The 18,583-nt window shown below is 43.9% G+C and overlaps 1 protein-coding gene across 10 annotated transcripts in view; it reads left to right on the top strand.

The window, feature by feature from the left end:
* LOC135541628 (plasma membrane calcium-transporting ATPase 1-like) overlaps window positions 1-18,583 on the top strand; it is a 298,234-nt gene that overhangs the window by 262,713 nt on the left and 16,938 nt on the right. For 7 of the 10 annotated variants that reach the window (XM_064967935.1, XM_064967936.1, XM_064967938.1 and 4 more), the window contains one exon: window positions 2,887-3,069. In XM_064967935.1, the coding sequence (XP_064824007.1) occupies window positions 2,887-3,069 (183 nt within the window). Of the gene's footprint in view, window positions 1-2,886; window positions 3,070-12,661; window positions 12,873-18,583 lie in introns of all 10 variants that reach the window. The other 3 variants (XM_064967939.1, XM_064967937.1, XM_064967940.1) reach the window with 2 other exon arrangements.

Here is an 18,583-nt window from a genome sequence, read left to right as displayed (position 1 = left end):
GCCCATCTGGTAGGCTCGCGTCACTGGGTAGCTCGCGACTGGGTTTGTAGTCCGTAATACTTTGCAAGCCCTGCCACATCCGACGAGCGTCAGAGCCAGTGGAGTAGGATTCACCCTTAGTCCTGTATTGACGCTTTACCTGTTTGATTGTTCTGAGTCTGAGGGCATAGCGAGATTTCTTCTAAGCATTCAGATTAGTGTGCCACTCCTTGAAAGCGGCGGCTCTAGCCTTTAACTCAGTGTGGATTTTGGCCGTAATCCATGGCTTCTGGTTGGGATTTGTACGTACGTTCACTGTGGGGACGACGTCGTCAATGCACGTATTGATGAAGCTGGTGACAGAGGTGGTATGCTCCTCAATGCCATTGGATGAATCCCGGGACATTTCTCAGTCTGCTAGAAAAACAGTCCTGTCACGTAGCATCCAAGTCATCTGACCACTTCCGTATTGAGCTAGTCACTGGTACTTCCTGCTTCAGTTGTTGCTTGTAAGCAGGAATCAGGAGGATATAGGGCAAGGGAGAGATATGTACACGTCTCTGTGTGTGGAGTAAAGGTGGTCTAGAGTTTTGTTTTTTCCCTCTGGTTGCACATGTGACAGCACCACTTCTGGATGAGCATTTTATTGTTTGCTTATAACCTTATACAGCTCGTTGAGTGAGTTCTTAGTGCCAGCATCGGTTTGTGTTGGTAAATAGACGGCTACGAAAAATATTGCTGAAAACTCTCTTGGTAGATAGTGTGGTCTACAGCTCATCATGAGGTACTCTACCTCAGGCGAGCAATACCGTGAGACTACCTTAATATTAGACAGCAGTTATTGATAAATAACGTGTGTGTATCTCCATGCTCGCAACACCATAGGATTACAGTCATTTAATAGGATCTCTGTGTTCAACCCTGACTTTAGTCTGGGCCTGAGAAATGACCTTGCATTAACTTCAGATCCTGAAGGGAATTGATAAGGCAAACAAATCACTGGGCCAACTAGAGGGCATGGACTGAATTAACTCCTTTCAATCCATGAATTGAATTATGAGTTAGTGAACCGATTATAGGTTCAAATGAAGAGTTATTAATGCCTGCCAAGAAATATGATAGGAGAAAAAAAAACACTGGCACTTTTACATATAGATCAGACGAGGTGTTAATTTCAGGTCAGAGCTCTTTAAAATAGTATACTGCAGAGCTGTGTGTGCGCGCTTGCTTGTGTGTATGGGAGTTTTTGAAAGCATAATATTTCAGAGGTGACTAAGTTAATTAGTAGTATTGTTTTATTCGGTTCCCCATTAGCTACTGCTAAAGCATTACATAGGTGTACCGTGTTCGAAATGCAGACAAGAGAACCTAACATACACACAGCCCCACATTACCATAGTATCTATACGTCCACCCTGAGGAAAGGTACAGCAAGAAAGTTTGCCATAATTTTATTGACACCTCAATTTATTTCAGACTGCATCCCAAATGGCACCCTGTTCCCTCACTATGTGGTGCACTATATAGGGAATAGGGTGCCATTTGGTATGTAACCTCAGTTCGTTGGGTTCAGTGTTGGAGCATTCTGGTTTGTCAACTCTCTGCTCAGCCAATCCAGGCCTTAGAAACATTCACATGAGGAAAAACTGATTGGCCCCCACATAATTAAATAGAACCATTCAATAGTCATGAATATGTATCTCTATTCAACACCATAGAATTATAGTCATTTGATAAGATCTCTGCATTCACTTCAGATCCTATAGAGAATTGATAAGGTGAACGAATCACTGATAGAACTACAGGGCGTGGACTGAATTAATTAATTTCAAACCATGAATTTAATTTAATTATGAGTTAGTGAACCGATATAAGTTCACATGAAGAGTTATTAATGCATGTAATAGCCTGCCAAGAAATATGATGTGAGAAAAAAAACCCTGTCGCTTTTACATATTATATCAGATGAGGTGTTCATTTCTGGTCAGAGCTCTTTAATAGTATACTGCAGACATAGAATTATAAATACTAGAATGGACATAAACCTTCTTATGATGGTAGAAAAGGTCCTCCCTATTCTACTGTCATTGTTTGTCTATGGAGATTGCATGGCTGTGTGCTCAATTTTATATACCTGTCAACAACGAAATAGCCAAATCCACTAACCTTTATATGTGGATACCCCTTCAATTAGTGAATTTGGCTATTTCAGCCAAAGAAACCCTGACCTCATGATTTTGGAATGAGAGGATTTTGGAATGAGACAAGAAGTGTCTACATACTTTTGGTCATATAGTGTTTGTGTGTAATATACATTATTGAAGTCGGCAGTTTACATACACCTTAGCCAAATGCATTTAAACTCAGTTTTTTACAATTCCTGACATTTATTCGTGGTAAAAATTCCGAGGTTTTATGGCAGTTAGGATCACCACTTTATTTTAAGAATGTGAAATGTCAGAATAATTGTAGAGTGATTTATTTCAACTTTTATTTCTTTCATCACATTCCCAGTGGGTCAGAAGTCTACATACACTCAATTAGTATTTGGTAGCATTGCCTTTTAAATTGTTTAACTTGGGTCAAACGTTTTCGGGTAGCCTTCCACAAGCTTCCCACAATAAATTGGGTGAATTTTGACCCATTCCTCCTGACAGAGCTGGTGTAACTGAGTCAGGTTTGTAAGCCTCCTTGCTCGCACACGCTTTTTCAGTTCTGCCCAGAAATGTTCTATACATATATATATATTCAGCCACAGAACCCTGACCTCATGATTACTAAACACACAGTGGAAGTCGGAAGTTTACATACACTTAGGTTGAAGTCATTAAAACTTGTTTTTCAACCACTCCACAAAAATGAAAAAAAGATATAGAAAGCTCCTCATGGTGTCTCTCTCTCCTCCAGCTGATCTCAGCCATCCCCACCCACCACCTGAAGTTCCTAAAGGAGGCTGGCCACGGAACCCATAAGGAGGATGTCCCTGAAAACGAGATGAACGAGGGGGACGATGAGATCGACCATGCTGAGATGGAGCTCCGTAGGGGTCAGGTCCTCTGGTTCAGGGGCCTCAACCGCATCCAGACTCAGGTACGCACCGGGGGGTCCTCAAATACCATCACCTGCTCTCGCCTTAGCAGGTTCCCCATCTATCTTCCTCGCTTTCTTCCAGTCCTGTCCAGGGGTTTCACAGGTATACTGTAGGAGGAGAAGAGCATCGAAATGGTGTTGAGAGCATTGGGTACTCCTCTCCCTTTCTCTATCCCTCCCTCCCTCTCCCCCATCTCCCCATTCATCCCTTCCTCCCTCTCCCCAGGCTTTTCAGAAAAAAAGAAGTAAACAGGGGAGAAGACCTACAGAAGGTCTTCAAGACCATAAGAGCAGAGATACCCCCTCTTGAGGAGCGGTCTGTTCTCTAGGTGTAGTGGTCCTTTCAAATAGAAGAAGAGGACCTATTTATTTTACCATGGCTGTTTTGATAACTGTTACTGGGATTTTATTGGTATATATGTATATGTGTTTATGTTTATACCACAGCATTGTTGGTTAGTCGTTTCTGATTGGCTGGGAGGGCATTCTAGAATAGACATTAAAACCAGATAACAGGACAGTTGGAAAATATATTGGGTTAATTGGAAAAGATATCGAGACACCTTGAAATCATGACGCAGTATCCGCCTACACATGCAGACCGTTCTTGCTACAGAAAGTTACAGAAAGCTAAAACAACAACCACACAAAGTGACATTGGATACATTGTAAACACAAGTCCAATGACAAAAAAAACGTAGCTAGCTAGCGTTGATTTGTTTTTGCAGAGACATCTTTTTTTTGGAGCATCTGATGATCTAACGTGGTGAGTGATGAACATGGTTTTCTCTGGTCCCCTCTGCCACTAAAGCTGTAAAATCCTCCCACATGTTTTTGGTTTCTCCAGCTGCTTTCAGCAACTGATGTTTTAGAATTTGGTTGTCATATTGGAAGGTTTGCTAACAACAAACTATTTAGATATCTTCTACCCTAGTGTTTTATATGCAATGTGATCTCCTTGCAATTAACAGTCCGTGTTGATGAGTGTCCTGATGAGAAGGCAAACTGTTCTAGCTATGCCAGGAAAAATCGGCCATTATCAGCTCTTTGTTATGGATCTTTCGAAATGGCAATAGAAAACAGCTATTTTGCTGTTATTCTGGCTGCAGAGGTTGTGCCTGTGTTATCCGTAGCTAGCTGGCTAGCTAGCAAGCAAGGGATAAGAACATTGCCAGCAGGCATGGCAACAGAACATAAAGAACTAATGACTAGGTTGTGTCCGTAAATATCAAACTAATCGAACGAACAACTGGGTCACGTCTAGCAATTCCATATTAATGCCCATGATTTGTGTGCGTGAGTGTGTGTGTATTTTGTGTGCGTGTATATATACAGTACCAGTCAAAAGTCTGGACACCTCTGGACATACTAGTAGTGAAATAATTTAAATAAAGAAAAACCCTTGAATGAGTAACGTAAACTCACCCCATTCCGTACAAATGTGCGCAACCGCAACATTCAAACGAAGCTACAAAGAAAACTAATGGGACTGTGTTGACGTCAAAATCGGGGGTGTGAACTAGGTTTCTATTCATGCGTTGATCGACATGGTAATGGCTCTATAGTCTTGGAGAAAAGTTTAAAAAACGGACCCTCAGTTACATCGAGACGTGTCATGTCCTAACGTTCAGCACTCATAAAGCAACTATTTCTGTCTTACAATCTCTCTCCACCAGGTGTAGCACTACTCTCATCCTTTAAAAACAAGAAATGGACAGTGACGGGGTAAGGGGGGGATACCTAGTCATTTTTTCCCATCATTGCATGCGATTATCATTCTCAAAGCCGCTGTTTATTTGAAGATCACTTTAGCACCTCCCTAAAAACTCCATTCAAATTCAACAAAAACTTTCAAATAGGTATGTAATGACACATTATAGTTACATTACATTATAGTGTTTTATTTACATTTTAGAGGTGATAAGTTGGACAGATCGAGTGAAAAAAAGCAATTTTCCCACACGACATCTCTCCGTCTCACTATCACGCATTAGTTTCGCTTCCCCACCCAACATTTTTAAAAAGACCCGACGGGGCTCATTGCCTGCTTGAATTATGTAGAAACAGGTAGCGTTTAGGACATGTAATTGATTCTGTTGGAAAGGGGAGAAATTGTGCTTTACAATGGTATTGACATTACAGTTGATCTGGAAGTATTATGCTTTTGGGGCGCGAAAATAAGGGCAATTCTACGGACCAAGGCGATGTAAGAGTTTACGTGAGTTTACGTTAGGTGTCCAAACTTTTGATTGGTACTGTATGTATTTTTTAGAAGATCTTACATGGTGCTGGTCTTATGTGGTTGTTTCAGACTCCCTGTTTGAATGCAGTCATTCTAAGTCTCTCTGAGACTGAAGAGTTTAAAGTTTTCCCTAAACGACTGGAACGTAAATGTCTCGGCTGCTGTCTCCTGTGAAGACAGACATGTGGGTGTTGTTGTCTGAGAGAAATGCAGCCTCATGACAACCTGACAATGGGACTGTGACACACGGTTTGATGGATCTGGTTTGATTTCCTGTCAGTGTCACCTCTGCTCGGTCCCTTCTGTCTGTAACATGTCGCCACCTACGGGATACAGTAATCATATATCAGTAAATCCTACAATAGTGGGGTGGGAGTCAGGATCCAGATAATATATCAGAGGGAGATGAGAAACCAGGAGCCGTATGAATCAAACATTGCCGTGTAGGAGTGCTGGTCTAGGATCAGTTCTGCCTTTTTGATCACAATTAATACGTTCATACGGATAGAGGGGAGCTCATCCTCGATCAGCGCTCGTACTCTGAGATGCTTTATCAGTATGGGCACTGGGATGTAAGCTGCTGTTTGTCAGTAGCTCTGGGTCTTACTGGGGGAAATACTGCCTGGTCGCTTATAGACTCTGACACACTGGAAGCTGGCCTGTGGACAGAGAGGCACTACCCACCAACACAGCTAGACACAACTCTATATAATCTAATGGAGAGAGTTGTAATGGATGACTTTCAGTCTCGCTCTCTTTCTTTCTTTCTTTCTTTCTTCCTCCCCTCCAGAGACTAATCAAATAGAGCTTTTCACCAGGTCTCCAAATGCTTTATGTAGTGGGACACACACACCCGTCAACTCCCGGGGGTCTCCACAGGGTGTCCTTCTCTGCGATTGCATACGAAGGAGAATTTTGGGGTGTCCCCGATTTTTAAAATACCTCCTCTCGCTCTATGTATTTTAGAATGGCCCATTCTCCCGGACAATGGGTGACGCATCAGCCAGATTGGGTCCTTTCTGCTGAGAGACAGATGTACCGTGTGTGTGTGGGTGGGTGAGCAGAATTCTTAGGCCGTGGCGCTACAATAAAGTGGGCTTAAAGAGACATTTCCAGAAGGCGAGCTTTGGTTCCCCTCCTACAGGAATAAACTAGCTTCGATCGTAGTTTTAGCATGTCCAGAGGCTATTCCTCTGTCTCCACATGGGCATCATTAGCCATGGCTAATGCTGAAACAACATACTGCCTGCAGTAAAACCCCTGCAGAGTGGGCGGAGGATGATTTGTTTGTCGTGTTATTTGGATGTAAATGTATATGTCCGTCTCATGCAGTGGGTCAAAAAGAGTTCAGGCGTTTCCTAGATGGAGTCTTTCTCAGTCTGCGGAGGTCTACAGTAACATTCCAGTTTTAACTCTTTCATCCCTGTGACGGACTCCAGTCCTATCTCTGTGCTCTCTCTTCTTCTTCTGTCTTTCTTCTCTCTCTCTCTCTCTCTTTCTTCTTCCTCTGTCTTTCTCTCTCTCTCTCTCTTTCTTCTTCCTCTGTCTTTCTCTCTCTCTCTCTCTTTCTTCTTCCTCTGTCTTTCTGTCTCTCTTCTTCCTGTCTTTCTGTCTCTCTTTCTTCTTCCTGTCTTTCTGTCTCTCTTTCTTCTTCCTGTCTTTCTGTCTCTCTCTTTCTTCTTCCTGTCTTTCTGTCTCTTTCTTCTTCCTGTCTTTCTGTCTCTCTCTCTCTTTCTTCTTCCTGTCTTTCTGTCTCTCTCTCTCTTTCTTCTTCCTGTCTTTCTGTCTCTCTCTCTCTTTCTTCTTCCTGTCTTTCTGTCTCTCTCTCTCTTTCTTCTTCCTGTCTTTCTGTCTCTCTCTCTCTTTCTTCTTCCTGTCTTTCGGTCTCTCTCTCTCTCTTCTTCCTGTCTTTCTGTCTCTCTCTCTCTTTCTTCTTCCTGTCTTTCTGTCTCTCTCTCTCTTTCTTCTTCCTGTCTTTCTGTCTCTCTCTCTTTCTTCTTCCTGTCTTTCTCTCTCTCTCTCTCTTTCTTCTTCCTGTCTTTCTGTCTCTCTCTCTCTTTCTTCTTCCTGTCTTTCTGTCTCTCTCTCTCTTTCTTCTTCCTGTCTTTCTGTCTCTCTCTCTTTCTTCTTCCTGTCTTTCTGTCTCTCTCTTTCTTCTTCCTGTCTTTCTCTCTCTCTCTCTCTCTCTTTCTTCTTCCTGTCTTTCTGTCTCTCTCTTTCTTCTTCCTGTCTTTCTGTCTCTCTCTTTCTTCTTCCTGTCTTTCTCTCTCTCTCTCTTTCTTCTTCCTGTCTTTCTGTCTCTCTCTTTCTTCTTCCTGTCTTTCTGTCTCTCTCTCTCTTCTTCCTCTGTCTTTCTGTCTCTCTCTCTCTTCTTCCTCTGTCTTTCTGTCTCTCTCTCTCTTTCTTCTTCCTGTCTTTCTGTCTCTCTCTCTCTTTCTTCTTCCTGTCTTTCTGTCTCTCTCTCTTTCTTCTTCCGGTCTTTCTGTCTCTCTCTCTTTCTTCTTTCTGTCTTTCTGTCTCTTTCTTCTTCCTGTCTTTCTGTCTGTCTTTCTTCTTTCTCTCTCTCTCTTTCTTCTTCCTCTGTCTTTCTGTCTTTCTCTCTCTTTCTTCTTCCTCTGTCTTTCTGTCTCTCTTCTTCCTCTGTCTTTCTGTCTCTCTCTCTTCTTCCTGTCTTTCTGTCTCTCTCTCTCTTTGTTCTTCCTGTCTTTCTGTCTCTCTCTCTTTCTTTTTCCTGTCTTTCTGTCTCTCTCTCTCTTTCTTCTTTCTGTCTTTCTGTCTCTCTTTCTTCTTTCTGTCTTTCTGTCTCTTTCTCTCTCTCTTCTTCCTGTCTTTCTGTCTTTCTCTCTCTCTCTTCTTCCTCTGTCTTTCTGTCTCTCTCTCTTCTTCCTCTGTCTCTCTCTCTTTCTTCTTCCTGTCTTTCTGTTTCTCTCTCTCTCTTTCTTCTTCCTGTCTTTCTGTCTCTCTCTCTCTCTTTCTTCTTCCTGTCTTTCTGTCTCTCTCTCTCTCTCTCTTTCTTCTTCCTGTCTTTCTGTCTCTCTCTCTCTCTTTCTTCTTCCTCTGTCTTTCTGTCTCTCTCTCGCCCTTCCTCCTCTGTCTTTCTGTCTCTCTCTCTCTCTTTCCTCTTCCTCTGTCTTTCTGTCTCTCTCTCTATTTCTTCTTCCTCTGTCTTTCTGTCTCTTTCTCTCTCTCTCTCTTCTTCCTCTGTCTTTCTGTCTCTCTCTCGCCCTTCTTCCTCTGTCTTTCTGTCTCTCTCTCTCTTTCTTCTTCCTGTCTTTCTGTCTCTCTCTGTTTCTTTTTCCTGTCTTTCTGTCTCTCTCTCTTTCTTCTTCCTGTCTTTCTGTCTCTCTCTTTCTTCTTTCTGTCTTTCTGTCTCTCTCTTTCTTCTTTCTGTCTTTCTGTCTCTCTCTCTCTTTCTGTCTTTCTGTCTCTCTCTCTCTTTCTTCTTCCTGTCTTTCTGTCTCTCTCTCTTTCTTCTTCCTGTCTTTCTGTCTCTCTCTCTCTCTTTCTTCTTCCTGTCTTTCTGTCTCTCTCTCTCTCTTTCTTCTTCCTGTCTTTCTGTCTCTCTCTCTCTCTTTCTTCTTCCTCTGTCTTTCTGTCTCTCTCTCGCCCTTCCTCCTCTGTCTTTCTGTCTCTCTCTCTCTTTCTTCTTCCTCTGTCTTTCTGTCTCTTTCTCTCTCTCTCTTCTTCCTCTGTCTTTCTGTCTCTCTCTCGCCCTTCTTCCTCTGTCTTTCTGTCTCTCTCTCTCTTTCTTCTTCCTGTCTTTCTGTCTATCTCTGTTTCTTTTTCCTGTCTTTCTGTCTCTCTCTCTTTCTTCTTCCTGTCTTTCTGTCTCTCTCTTTCTTCTTTCTGTCTTTCTGTCTCTCTCTTTCTTCTTTCTGTCTTTCTGTCTCTCTCTCTCTTTCTTCTTCCTGTCTTTCTGTCTCTCTCTCTTTCTTCTTCCTGTCTTTCTGTCTCTCTCTCTCTCTTTCTTCTTCCTGTCTTTCTGTCTCTCTCTCTCTCTTTCTTCTTTCTGTCTCTCTCTCTCTCTTTCTTCTTCCTCTGTCTTTCTGTCTCTCTCTCTTTCTTCTTCCTCTGTCTTTCTGTCTCTCTCTCGCCCTTCCTCCTCTGTCTTTCTGTCTCTCTCTCTCTCTTTCCTCTTCCTCTGTCTTTCTGTCTCTCTCTCTCTTTCTTCTTCCTCTGTCTTTCTGTCTCTTTCTCTCTCTCTCTCTTCTTCCTCTGTCTTTCTGTCTCTCTCTCGCCCTTCTTCCTCTGTCTTTCTGTCTCTCTCTCTCTCTCTTTCCTCTTCCTCTGTCTTTCTGTCTCTCTCTCTCTTTCTTCTTCCTCTGTCTTTCTGTCTCTTTCTCTCTCTCTCTTCTTCCTCTGTCTTTCTGTCTCTCTCTCGCCCTTCTTCCTCTGTCTTTCTGTCTCTCTCTCTCTTTCTTCTTCCTGTCTTTCTGTCTCTCTCTGTTTCTTTTTCCTGTCTTTCTGTCTCTCTCTTTCTTCTTCCTGTCTTTCTGTCTCTCTCTTTCTTCTTTCTGTCTTTCTGTCTCTCTCTTTCTTCTTTCTGTCTTTCTGTCTCTCTCTCTCTTTCTTCTTCCTGTCTTTCTGTCTCTCTCTCTTTCTTCTTCCTGTCTTTCTGTCTCTCTCTCTCTCTTTCTTCTTCCTGTCTTTCTGTCTCTCTCTCTCTCTCTTTCTTCTTCCTGTCTTTCTATCTCTCTCTCTCTCTTTCTTCTTCCTCTGTCTTTCTGTCTCTCTCTCTTTCTTCTTCCTCTGTCTTTCTGTCTCTCTCTCGCCCTTCCTCCTCTGTCTTTCTGTCTCTCTCTCTCTCTTTCCTCTTCCTCTGTCTTTCTGTCTCTCTCTCTCTTTCTTCTTCCTCTGTCTTTCTGTCTCTTTCTCTCTCTCTCTCTTCTTCCTCTGTCTTTCTGTCTCTCTCTCTTTCTTCTTCCTCTGTCTTTCTGTCTCTCTCTCGCCCTTCTTCCTCTGTCTTTCTGTCTCTCTCTCTTTCCTCTTCCTCTGTCTTTCTGTCTCTCTCTCTCTATCTCGCCCTTCTTCCTCTGTCTTTCTGTCTCTCTCTCTCTCTCTTTCCTCTTCCTCTGTCTTTCTGTCTCTCTCTCTTTCTTCTTCCTGTCTTTCTGTCTCTCTCTCTCTTTCTTCTTCCTCTGTCTTTCTGTCTCTCTCTCCTCTTTCTTCTTCCTCTGTCTTTCTGTCTCTCTCTCTTTCCTCTTCCTCTGTCTTTCTGTCTCTCTCTCTCTTCTTCCTCTGTCTTTCTGTCTCTCTCTCTCTATCTCGCCCTTCTTCCTCTGTCTTTCTGTCTCTCTCTCTCTTTCCTCTTCCTCTGTCTTTCTGTCTCTCTCTCTTTCTTCTTCCTGTCTTTCTGTCTCTCTCTCTCTTTCTTCTTCCTCTGTCTTTCTGTCTCTCTCTCGCCCTTCTTCCTCTGTCTTTCTGTCTCTCTCTCTTTCCTCTTCCTCTGTCTTTCTGTCTCTCTCTCTCTTCTTCCTCTGTCTTTCTGTCTCTCTCTCTTTCTCTGTCTTTCTGTCTCTTTCCTCTTCCTCTGTCTTTCTGTCTCTCTCTCTTTCTTCTTCCTGTCTTTCTGTCTCTCTCTCTCTTTCTTCTTCCTCTGTCTTTCTGTCTCTCTCTCTCTCTTCTTCCTCTGTCTTTCTGTCTCTCTCTCTCTCTTTCTTCTTCCTCTGTCTTTCTGTCTCTCTCTCTCTTCTTCCTCTGTCTTTCTGTCTCTCTTTCTTCTTCCTCTGTCTTTCTGTCTCTCTTTCTTCTTCCTCTGTCTTTCTGTCTCTCTTTCTTCTTCCTCTGTCTTTCTGTCTCTCTTTCTTCTTCCTCTGTCTTTCTGTCTCTCTCTCTCTCTTCTTCCTGTCTTTCTTTCTCTCTCTCTTTCTTCTTCCTGTCTTTCTGTCTCTCTCTCTCTTTCTTCTTCCTCTGTCTTTCTGTCTCTCTCTCTCTTTCTTCTTCCTCTGTCTTTCTGTCTCTCTCTCTCTTTCTTCTTCCTCTGTCTTTCTGTCTCTCTCTCTCTTTCTTCTTCCTCTGTCTTTCTGTCTCTCTCGCTCTTTCTTCTTCCTCTGTCTTTCTGTCTCTCTCTCTCTTTCTTCTTCCTCTGTCTTTCTGTCTCTCTCTCTCTCTCTTTCTTCTTCCTCTGTCTTTCTGTCTCTCTCTCTCTCTTTCTTCTTCCTCTGTCTTTCTGTCCTCTTTCTCTAATCCTTTCACCCACTCCAGAAGGCTATACTATTTGCGCACCATGTAACTGACTAACCTTCTACCCTCTTCTTCAACTGAAATATGCAACTCTCAGTTTCTTTCTGTTTCTTTCTTCTTGAATTGATTGATCTCTCTACTTCCTTCTCTATCCCTCTCTCCTATCTCCCTCTACTACTATATATTAACTCTAATGCTTGATGATGGAAAGACTTTCGATTTGATTGACCAGAATAATAGATATACATTTTGTCTTTGTTATGTTTGTGGTATTTCATCTGCTGGGTTCAATAAGACAAGTTTATCATCTCTGTTGTATGTGTAGTTTTTAGACTGTTTTGTTATCAGTATATTTACATACACTGTGTGTACATTTAGAACTAATTAACATGTTTTAATGTTGACACATTTTCCCCGTTCATTGGAACACAACGCCATAATTGCTGCTCCTTATTCGTTTCTCCCAAGGTCGTTTACTTTGTTTGCTCCAGATTTGTATTCCCATTCTGACGTTCAACTTCCTCAGCCAAATGTTCTTATTCATCTCCTCCCTCCCCTCCTCCCTCTATCACACTGATAAAGGAAGTGCTGAGAGGAGAATCAGTAGAGCATTCTCTCTCTCTCTCCTGGGGACGACGGAGGGATGGGAGGAAGAAGGTGACTGAGAGAGGCAGTGAGCTAATTGGGTCCTTATCTCCCCAACTACAACTCCCTTCCCTCCCCCTGTCTAATCCTGGTGGGCTGCGGTTGTATGTGTGACTACGGCTGGTTAGTCAAACACAACCAAGACATAATTGGGAAGAGGAGGATGACTTCACACCAAACTTATATTATTTAGTGTTTCTCTCCATCGCTCCCTCCCTCGTTCCCACCGGTGCACTCAGCCTTTCCTCTGTCACAACAGAATATCCCGCCTTTCATTCAGTGGCATTCCAGTCCTCTCCCTCAATTTCACCAATCCCCCCTTCTTTCCCTTCCAACTAACAATTTGGGGATTTTCTTTATTTTCATAGCCATTGTTTCTGCTCTGCCCATGCAGGGTCTCTTTCTGCTATCTCTCCACTCCTCTCTCTCTCTCTTTTAATCCTCTTTCTCTCTCTTCCGTTCCCTCTCTCCCTCTCTCTCCTTTCTTCTCTCTCTAACTGTGCTGTGGGCTGTTGTTTGCAGATGGACGTGGTCTATACGTTCCAGACGGGTCAGGCTCCGGTGCCGGGGGCATTGAGACGCCAGCCCTCAGTGGTCAGCCAGCACAACGACGCCAAAACAGTCTCTAGCCCCACCCACGTAGGGCTTTCCTCTTGCTCCCTGTCTGCCAACTCTGCCGGGGCCCCGCCCCTTCCTACTCCTGCCGTCGCTGCTTCCTCCTCCACTGCAGGCAGTGAGTGAGCGGTCGCCATGGCGTCCCATTAACAACGAGCTGTCTTTTCTACCGCCTCCTCCTTCTGCTCCAATCAGAATGCTGAATAATGCATGACTGTCTGACTGTTTGAATGATTGGCCATCATTACCCCAACCACAGCCTGCCGATGCCTGCTGACTACCTTCTCTAACTAAGTCTCTAGCGTTTTCTCTACCTCTCTATCTCATATTCTTGATTTCTCTCTCTTCTGCTCTTTCACTCATTAGCCCTCTCTCTCCCTCTATTGCACTCGTTTACTCACCCCTTGCTACTACGCAGAAAAACCGTCCTGCTTCCTCGGTTCACTTTGCATCTCTCCTACGGCTTCTCCCAGTGCATCGTGGGGTTGGAGTTCTCCAAACTCCTAATATGATATGCATGTATTAACCCTGGTGAGACATCTCAGTGAGGCCAGATCAACCTAAAGGAATAGGCAGGAAATAAATGGCCAAATCCATGTGATCCCTGACCCCAGGAGAGGCTAATATTACAAAGGGTAATATCTATAATATTTAAATCCATGTGATTCCTGACCCCATGAGAGGCTAATATTACAAAGGGTAATATCTATAATATTTAAATCCATGTGATTCCTGGCCCCAGGAGAGGCTAATATTACAAAGGGTAATATCTATAATATTTAAATCCATGTGATCCCTGACCCCAGGAGAGGCTAATATTACAAAGGGTAATATCTATAATATTTAAATCCATGTGATTCCTGACCCCAGGAGAGGCTAATATTACAAAGGGTAATATCTATAATATTTAAATCCATGTGATTCCTGACCCCAGGAGAGGCTAATATTACAAAGGGTAATATCTATAATATTTAAATCCATGTGATCCCTGGCCCCAGGAGAGGCTAATATTACAAAGGGTAATATCTATAATATTTAAATCCATGTGATCCCTGACCCCAGGAGAGGCTAATATTACAAAGGGTAATATCTATAATATTTAAATCCATGTGATCCCTGGCCCCAGGAGAGGCTAATATTACAAAGGGTAATATCTATAATATTTAAATCCATGTGATCCCTGACCCCAGGAGAGGCTAATATTACAAAGGGTAATATCTATAATATTTAAATCCATGTGATCCCTGGCCCCAGGAGAGGCTAATATTACAAAGGGTAATATCTATAATATTTAAATCCATGTGATCCCTGACCCCAGGAGAGGCTAATATTACAAAGGGTAATATCTATAATATTTAAATCCATGTGATCCCTGACCCCAAGAGAGGCTAATATTACAAAGGGTAATATCTATAATATTTAAATCCATGTGATCCCTGACCCCAGGAGAGGCTAATATTACAAAGGGTAATATCTATAATATTTAAATCCATGTGATTCCTGGCCCCAGGAGAGGCTAATATTACAAAGGGTAATATCTATAATATTTAAATCCATGTGATCCCTGACCCCAGGAGAGGCTAATATTACAAAGGGTAATATCTATAATATTTAAATCCATGTGATCCCTGGCCCCAGGAGAGGCTAATATTACAAAGGGTAATATCTATAATATTTAAATCCATGTGATCCCTGACCCCAGGAGAGGCTAATATTACAAAGGGTAATATCTATAATATTTAAATCCATGTGATCCCTGACCCCAAGAGAGGCTAATATTACAAAGGGTAATATCTATAATATTTAAATCCATGTGATCCCTGACCCCAGGAGAGGCTAATATTACAAAGGGTAATATCTATAATATTTAAATCCATGTGATCCCTGGCCCCAGGAGAGGCTAATATTACAAAGGGTAATATCTATAATATTTAAATCCATGTGATCCCTGGCCCCAGGAGAGGCTAATATTACAAAGGGTAATATCTATAATATTTAAATCCATGTGATCCCTGACCCCAGGAGAGGCTAATATTACAAAGGGTAATATCTATAATATTTAAATCCATGTGATCCCTGACCCCAGGAGAGGCTAATATTACAAAGGGTAATATCTATAATATTTAAATCCATGTGATCCCTGACCCCAGGAGAGGCTAATATTACAAAGGGTAATATCTATAATATTTAAATCCATGTGATTCCTGGCCCCAGGAGAGGCTAATATTACAAAGGGTAATATCTATAATATTTAAATCCATGTGATCCCTGACCCCAGGAGAGGCTAATATTACAAAGGGTAATATCTATAATATTTAAATCCATGTGATTCCTGGCCCCAGGAGAGGCTAATATTACAAAGGGTAATATCTATAATATTTAAATCCATGTGATCCCTGGCCCCAGGAGAGGCTAATATTACAAAGGGTAATATCTATAATATTTAAATCCATGTGATCCCTGACCCCAGGAGAGGCTAATATTACAAAGGGTAATATCTATAATATTTAAATCCATGTGATTCCTGGCCCCAGGAGAGGCTAATATTACAAAGGGTAATATCTATAATATTTAAATCCATGTGATCCCTGACCCCAGGAGAGGCTAATATTACAAAGGGTAATATCTATAATATTTAAATCCATGTGATTCCTGGCCCCAGGAGAGGCTAATATTACAAAGGGTAATATCTATAATATTTAAATCCATGTGATCCCTGACCCCAGGAGAGGCTAATATTACAAAGGGTAATATCTATAATATTTAAATCCATGTGATCCCTGACCCCAGGAGAGGCTAATATTACAAAGGGTAATATCTATAATATTTAAATCCATGTGATCCCTGACCCCAGGAGAGGCTAATATTACAAAGGGTAATATCTATAATATTTAAATCCATGTGATCCCTGACCCCAGGAGAGGCTAATATTACAAAGGGTAATATCTATAATATTTAAATCCATGTGATCCCTGACCCCAGGAGAGGCTAATATTACAAAGGGTAATATCTATAATATTTAAATCCATGTGATCCCTGGCCCCAGGAGAGGCTAATATTACAAAGGGTAATATCTATAATATTTAAATCCATGTGATCCCTGGCCCCAGGAGAGGCTAATATTACAAAGGGTAATATCTATAATATTTAAATCCATGTGATCCCTGGCCCCAGGAGAGGCTAATATTACAAAGGGTAATATCTAAAACAGTTCAATCCTGCGGACAGGCTCTAATCTGAGACGCTGTTATGAGGCAGGGCCCAGGAGGTCTCACAAGGGTTAATAGTGAAGGGTTAGTTGTGTTTCCTAATGACATCACTCTCCATGTTCTGAGCTGCTTCTGCACTTTGTCTGTCTGTCTGTCTGTCTGTCTGTCTGTCTGTCTGTCTGTGTCTGTCTGTCGCAGGCGGGAGGCAGGTTCGTGTGCGTGGTGTTAGTATTTGTTTGTCTTCTTTGTCTTCTTTTCTTCTTCCAGTGGCTACATACTGTGACTTCAGAAAGCATGTCTTTCCTACCTTCTCTCCATCTGGCACTAAGGACACATAAGGAATCTTAAAGATCTAGTCCCAGTTCATTGGCTGATAGCTCAGCCATCTCCATGTCCATCTCCAGCCCTGAGAAAACATGTGTGGGAAAGGAGAGAGTTGGTGAATGTATGACTGTGAGTGATTCTGTGACGAGAAGTGATGTAGTCATCTGTATTATTAGTGTATAGACAGTCCATTAGCTCTGGTGATAGTGACGGACTGCAGTGTTAAGAGAGATGAGCTCAGTAGTGTGAGAGGAGAAGGTTGGGGGGATGGGGGTGTGACCTTGCCCTTTGCTAATTGAGAGGAGAGAAAAGGGGGAGAGGGGTGCCGTTCCTTGCATCACGACACCGCACTACCTCTCCTTCCAAACAGAGACACACACACATGCCTTCTGCCCCGTCCTGAGAGACACACACACATGCCTTCTGCCCCGTCCTGAGAGACACACACATGCCTTCTGCCCCGTCCTGAGAGACACACACACATGCCTTCTGCCCCGTCCTGAGAGACACACACACATGCCTTCTGCCCCGTCCTGAGAGACACACACACATGCCTTCTGCCCCGTCCTGAGAGACACACACATGCCTTCTGCCCCGTCCTGAGAGACACACACATGCCTTCTGCCCGGTCCTGAGAGACACACACACATGCCTTCTGCCCCGTCCTGAGAGACACACACACATGCCTTCTGCCCCGTCCTGAGAGACATACACACATGCCTTCTGCCCCGTCCTGAGAGACACACACACATGCCTTCTGCCCCGTCCTGAGAGACACACACACATGCCTTCTGCCCCGTCCTGAGAGACACACACACATGCCTTCTGCCCCGTCCTGAGAGACACACACACATGCCTTCTGCCCCGTCCTGAGAGACATACACACATGCCTTCTGCCCCGTCCTGAGAGACACACACATGCCTTCTGCCCCGTCCTGAGACACACACACATGCCTTCTGCCCCGTCCTGAGAGACACACACACATGCCTTCTGCCCCGTCCTGAGAGACACACACACATGCCTTCTGCCCCGTCCTGAGAGACACACACATGCCTTCTGCCCCGTCCTGAGAGACACACACACATGCCTTCTGCCCCGTCCTGAGAGACACACACATGCCTTCTGCCCCGTCCTGAGAGACACACACATGCCTTCTGCCCCGTCCTGAGAGACACACACACATACCTTCTGCCCTGTCCTGAGACACACACACATGCCTTCTGCCCCGTCCTGAGAGACACACACATGCCTTCTGCCCCGTCCTGAGAGACACACACACATGCCTTCTGCCCCGTCCTGAGACACACACACATGCCTTCTGCCCCGTCCTGAGAGACACACACATGCCTTCTGCCCCGTCCTGAGAGACACACACACATGCCTTCTGCCCCGTCCTGAGAGACACACACACATGCCTTCTGCCCCGTCCTGAGAGACACACACACATGCCTTCTGCCCCGTCCTGAGAGACACACACACATGCCTTCTGCCCCGTCCTGAGACACACACACATGCCTTCTGCCCCGTCCTGAGAGACACACACATGCCTTCTGCCCCGTCCTGAGAGACACACACACATGCCTTCTGCCCCGTCCTGAGAGACACACACACATGCCTTCTGCCCCGTCCTGAGAGACACACACACATGCCTTCTGCCCCGTCCTGAGAGACACACACACATGCCTTCTGCCCCGTCCTGAGAGACACACACATGCCTTCTGCCCCGTCCTGAGAGACACACACACGTGCCTTCTGCCCCGTCATGAGAGACACACACATACCTTCTGCCCCGTCCTGAGAGACACACACATGCCTTCTGCCCTGTCCTGAGAGACACACACATACCTTCTGCCCTGTCCTGAGAGACACACACATGCCTTCTGCCCCGTCCTGAGAGACACACACATACCTTCTGCCCTGTCCTGAGAGACACACACATACCTTCTGCCCTGTCCTGAGAGACACACACATGCCTTCTGCCCTGTCCTGAGAGACACACACATGCCTTCTGCCCTGTCCTGAGAGACACACACATACCTTCTGCCCTGTCCTGAGAGACACACACATGCCTTCTGCCCCGTCCTGAGAGACACACACACATGCCTTCTGCCCCGTCCTGAGAGACACACACATACCTTCTGCCCCGTCCTGAGAGACACAAAAAAACAGACGTAAACAAGAGAATTTAGAAACTCAGAAGCACACACCCAAAATACACACACACTCTCTCATACCCCTTTTCCCCATCCCTCAGAGAGCTGCAAGGAGATGTGAGTGCTGCAGCTTCTTTTTCTC

Source organism: Oncorhynchus masou, chromosome 6 (genome assembly GCF_036934945.1).
Source record: "Oncorhynchus masou masou isolate Uvic2021 chromosome 6, UVic_Omas_1.1, whole genome shotgun sequence".
Classification (NCBI taxonomy): domain Eukaryota; kingdom Metazoa; phylum Chordata; class Actinopteri; order Salmoniformes; family Salmonidae; genus Oncorhynchus; species Oncorhynchus masou.
The sequence above is the reverse complement of the archived record's forward strand: the minus strand, read 5'-3'. Positions and strand labels throughout refer to the sequence as shown.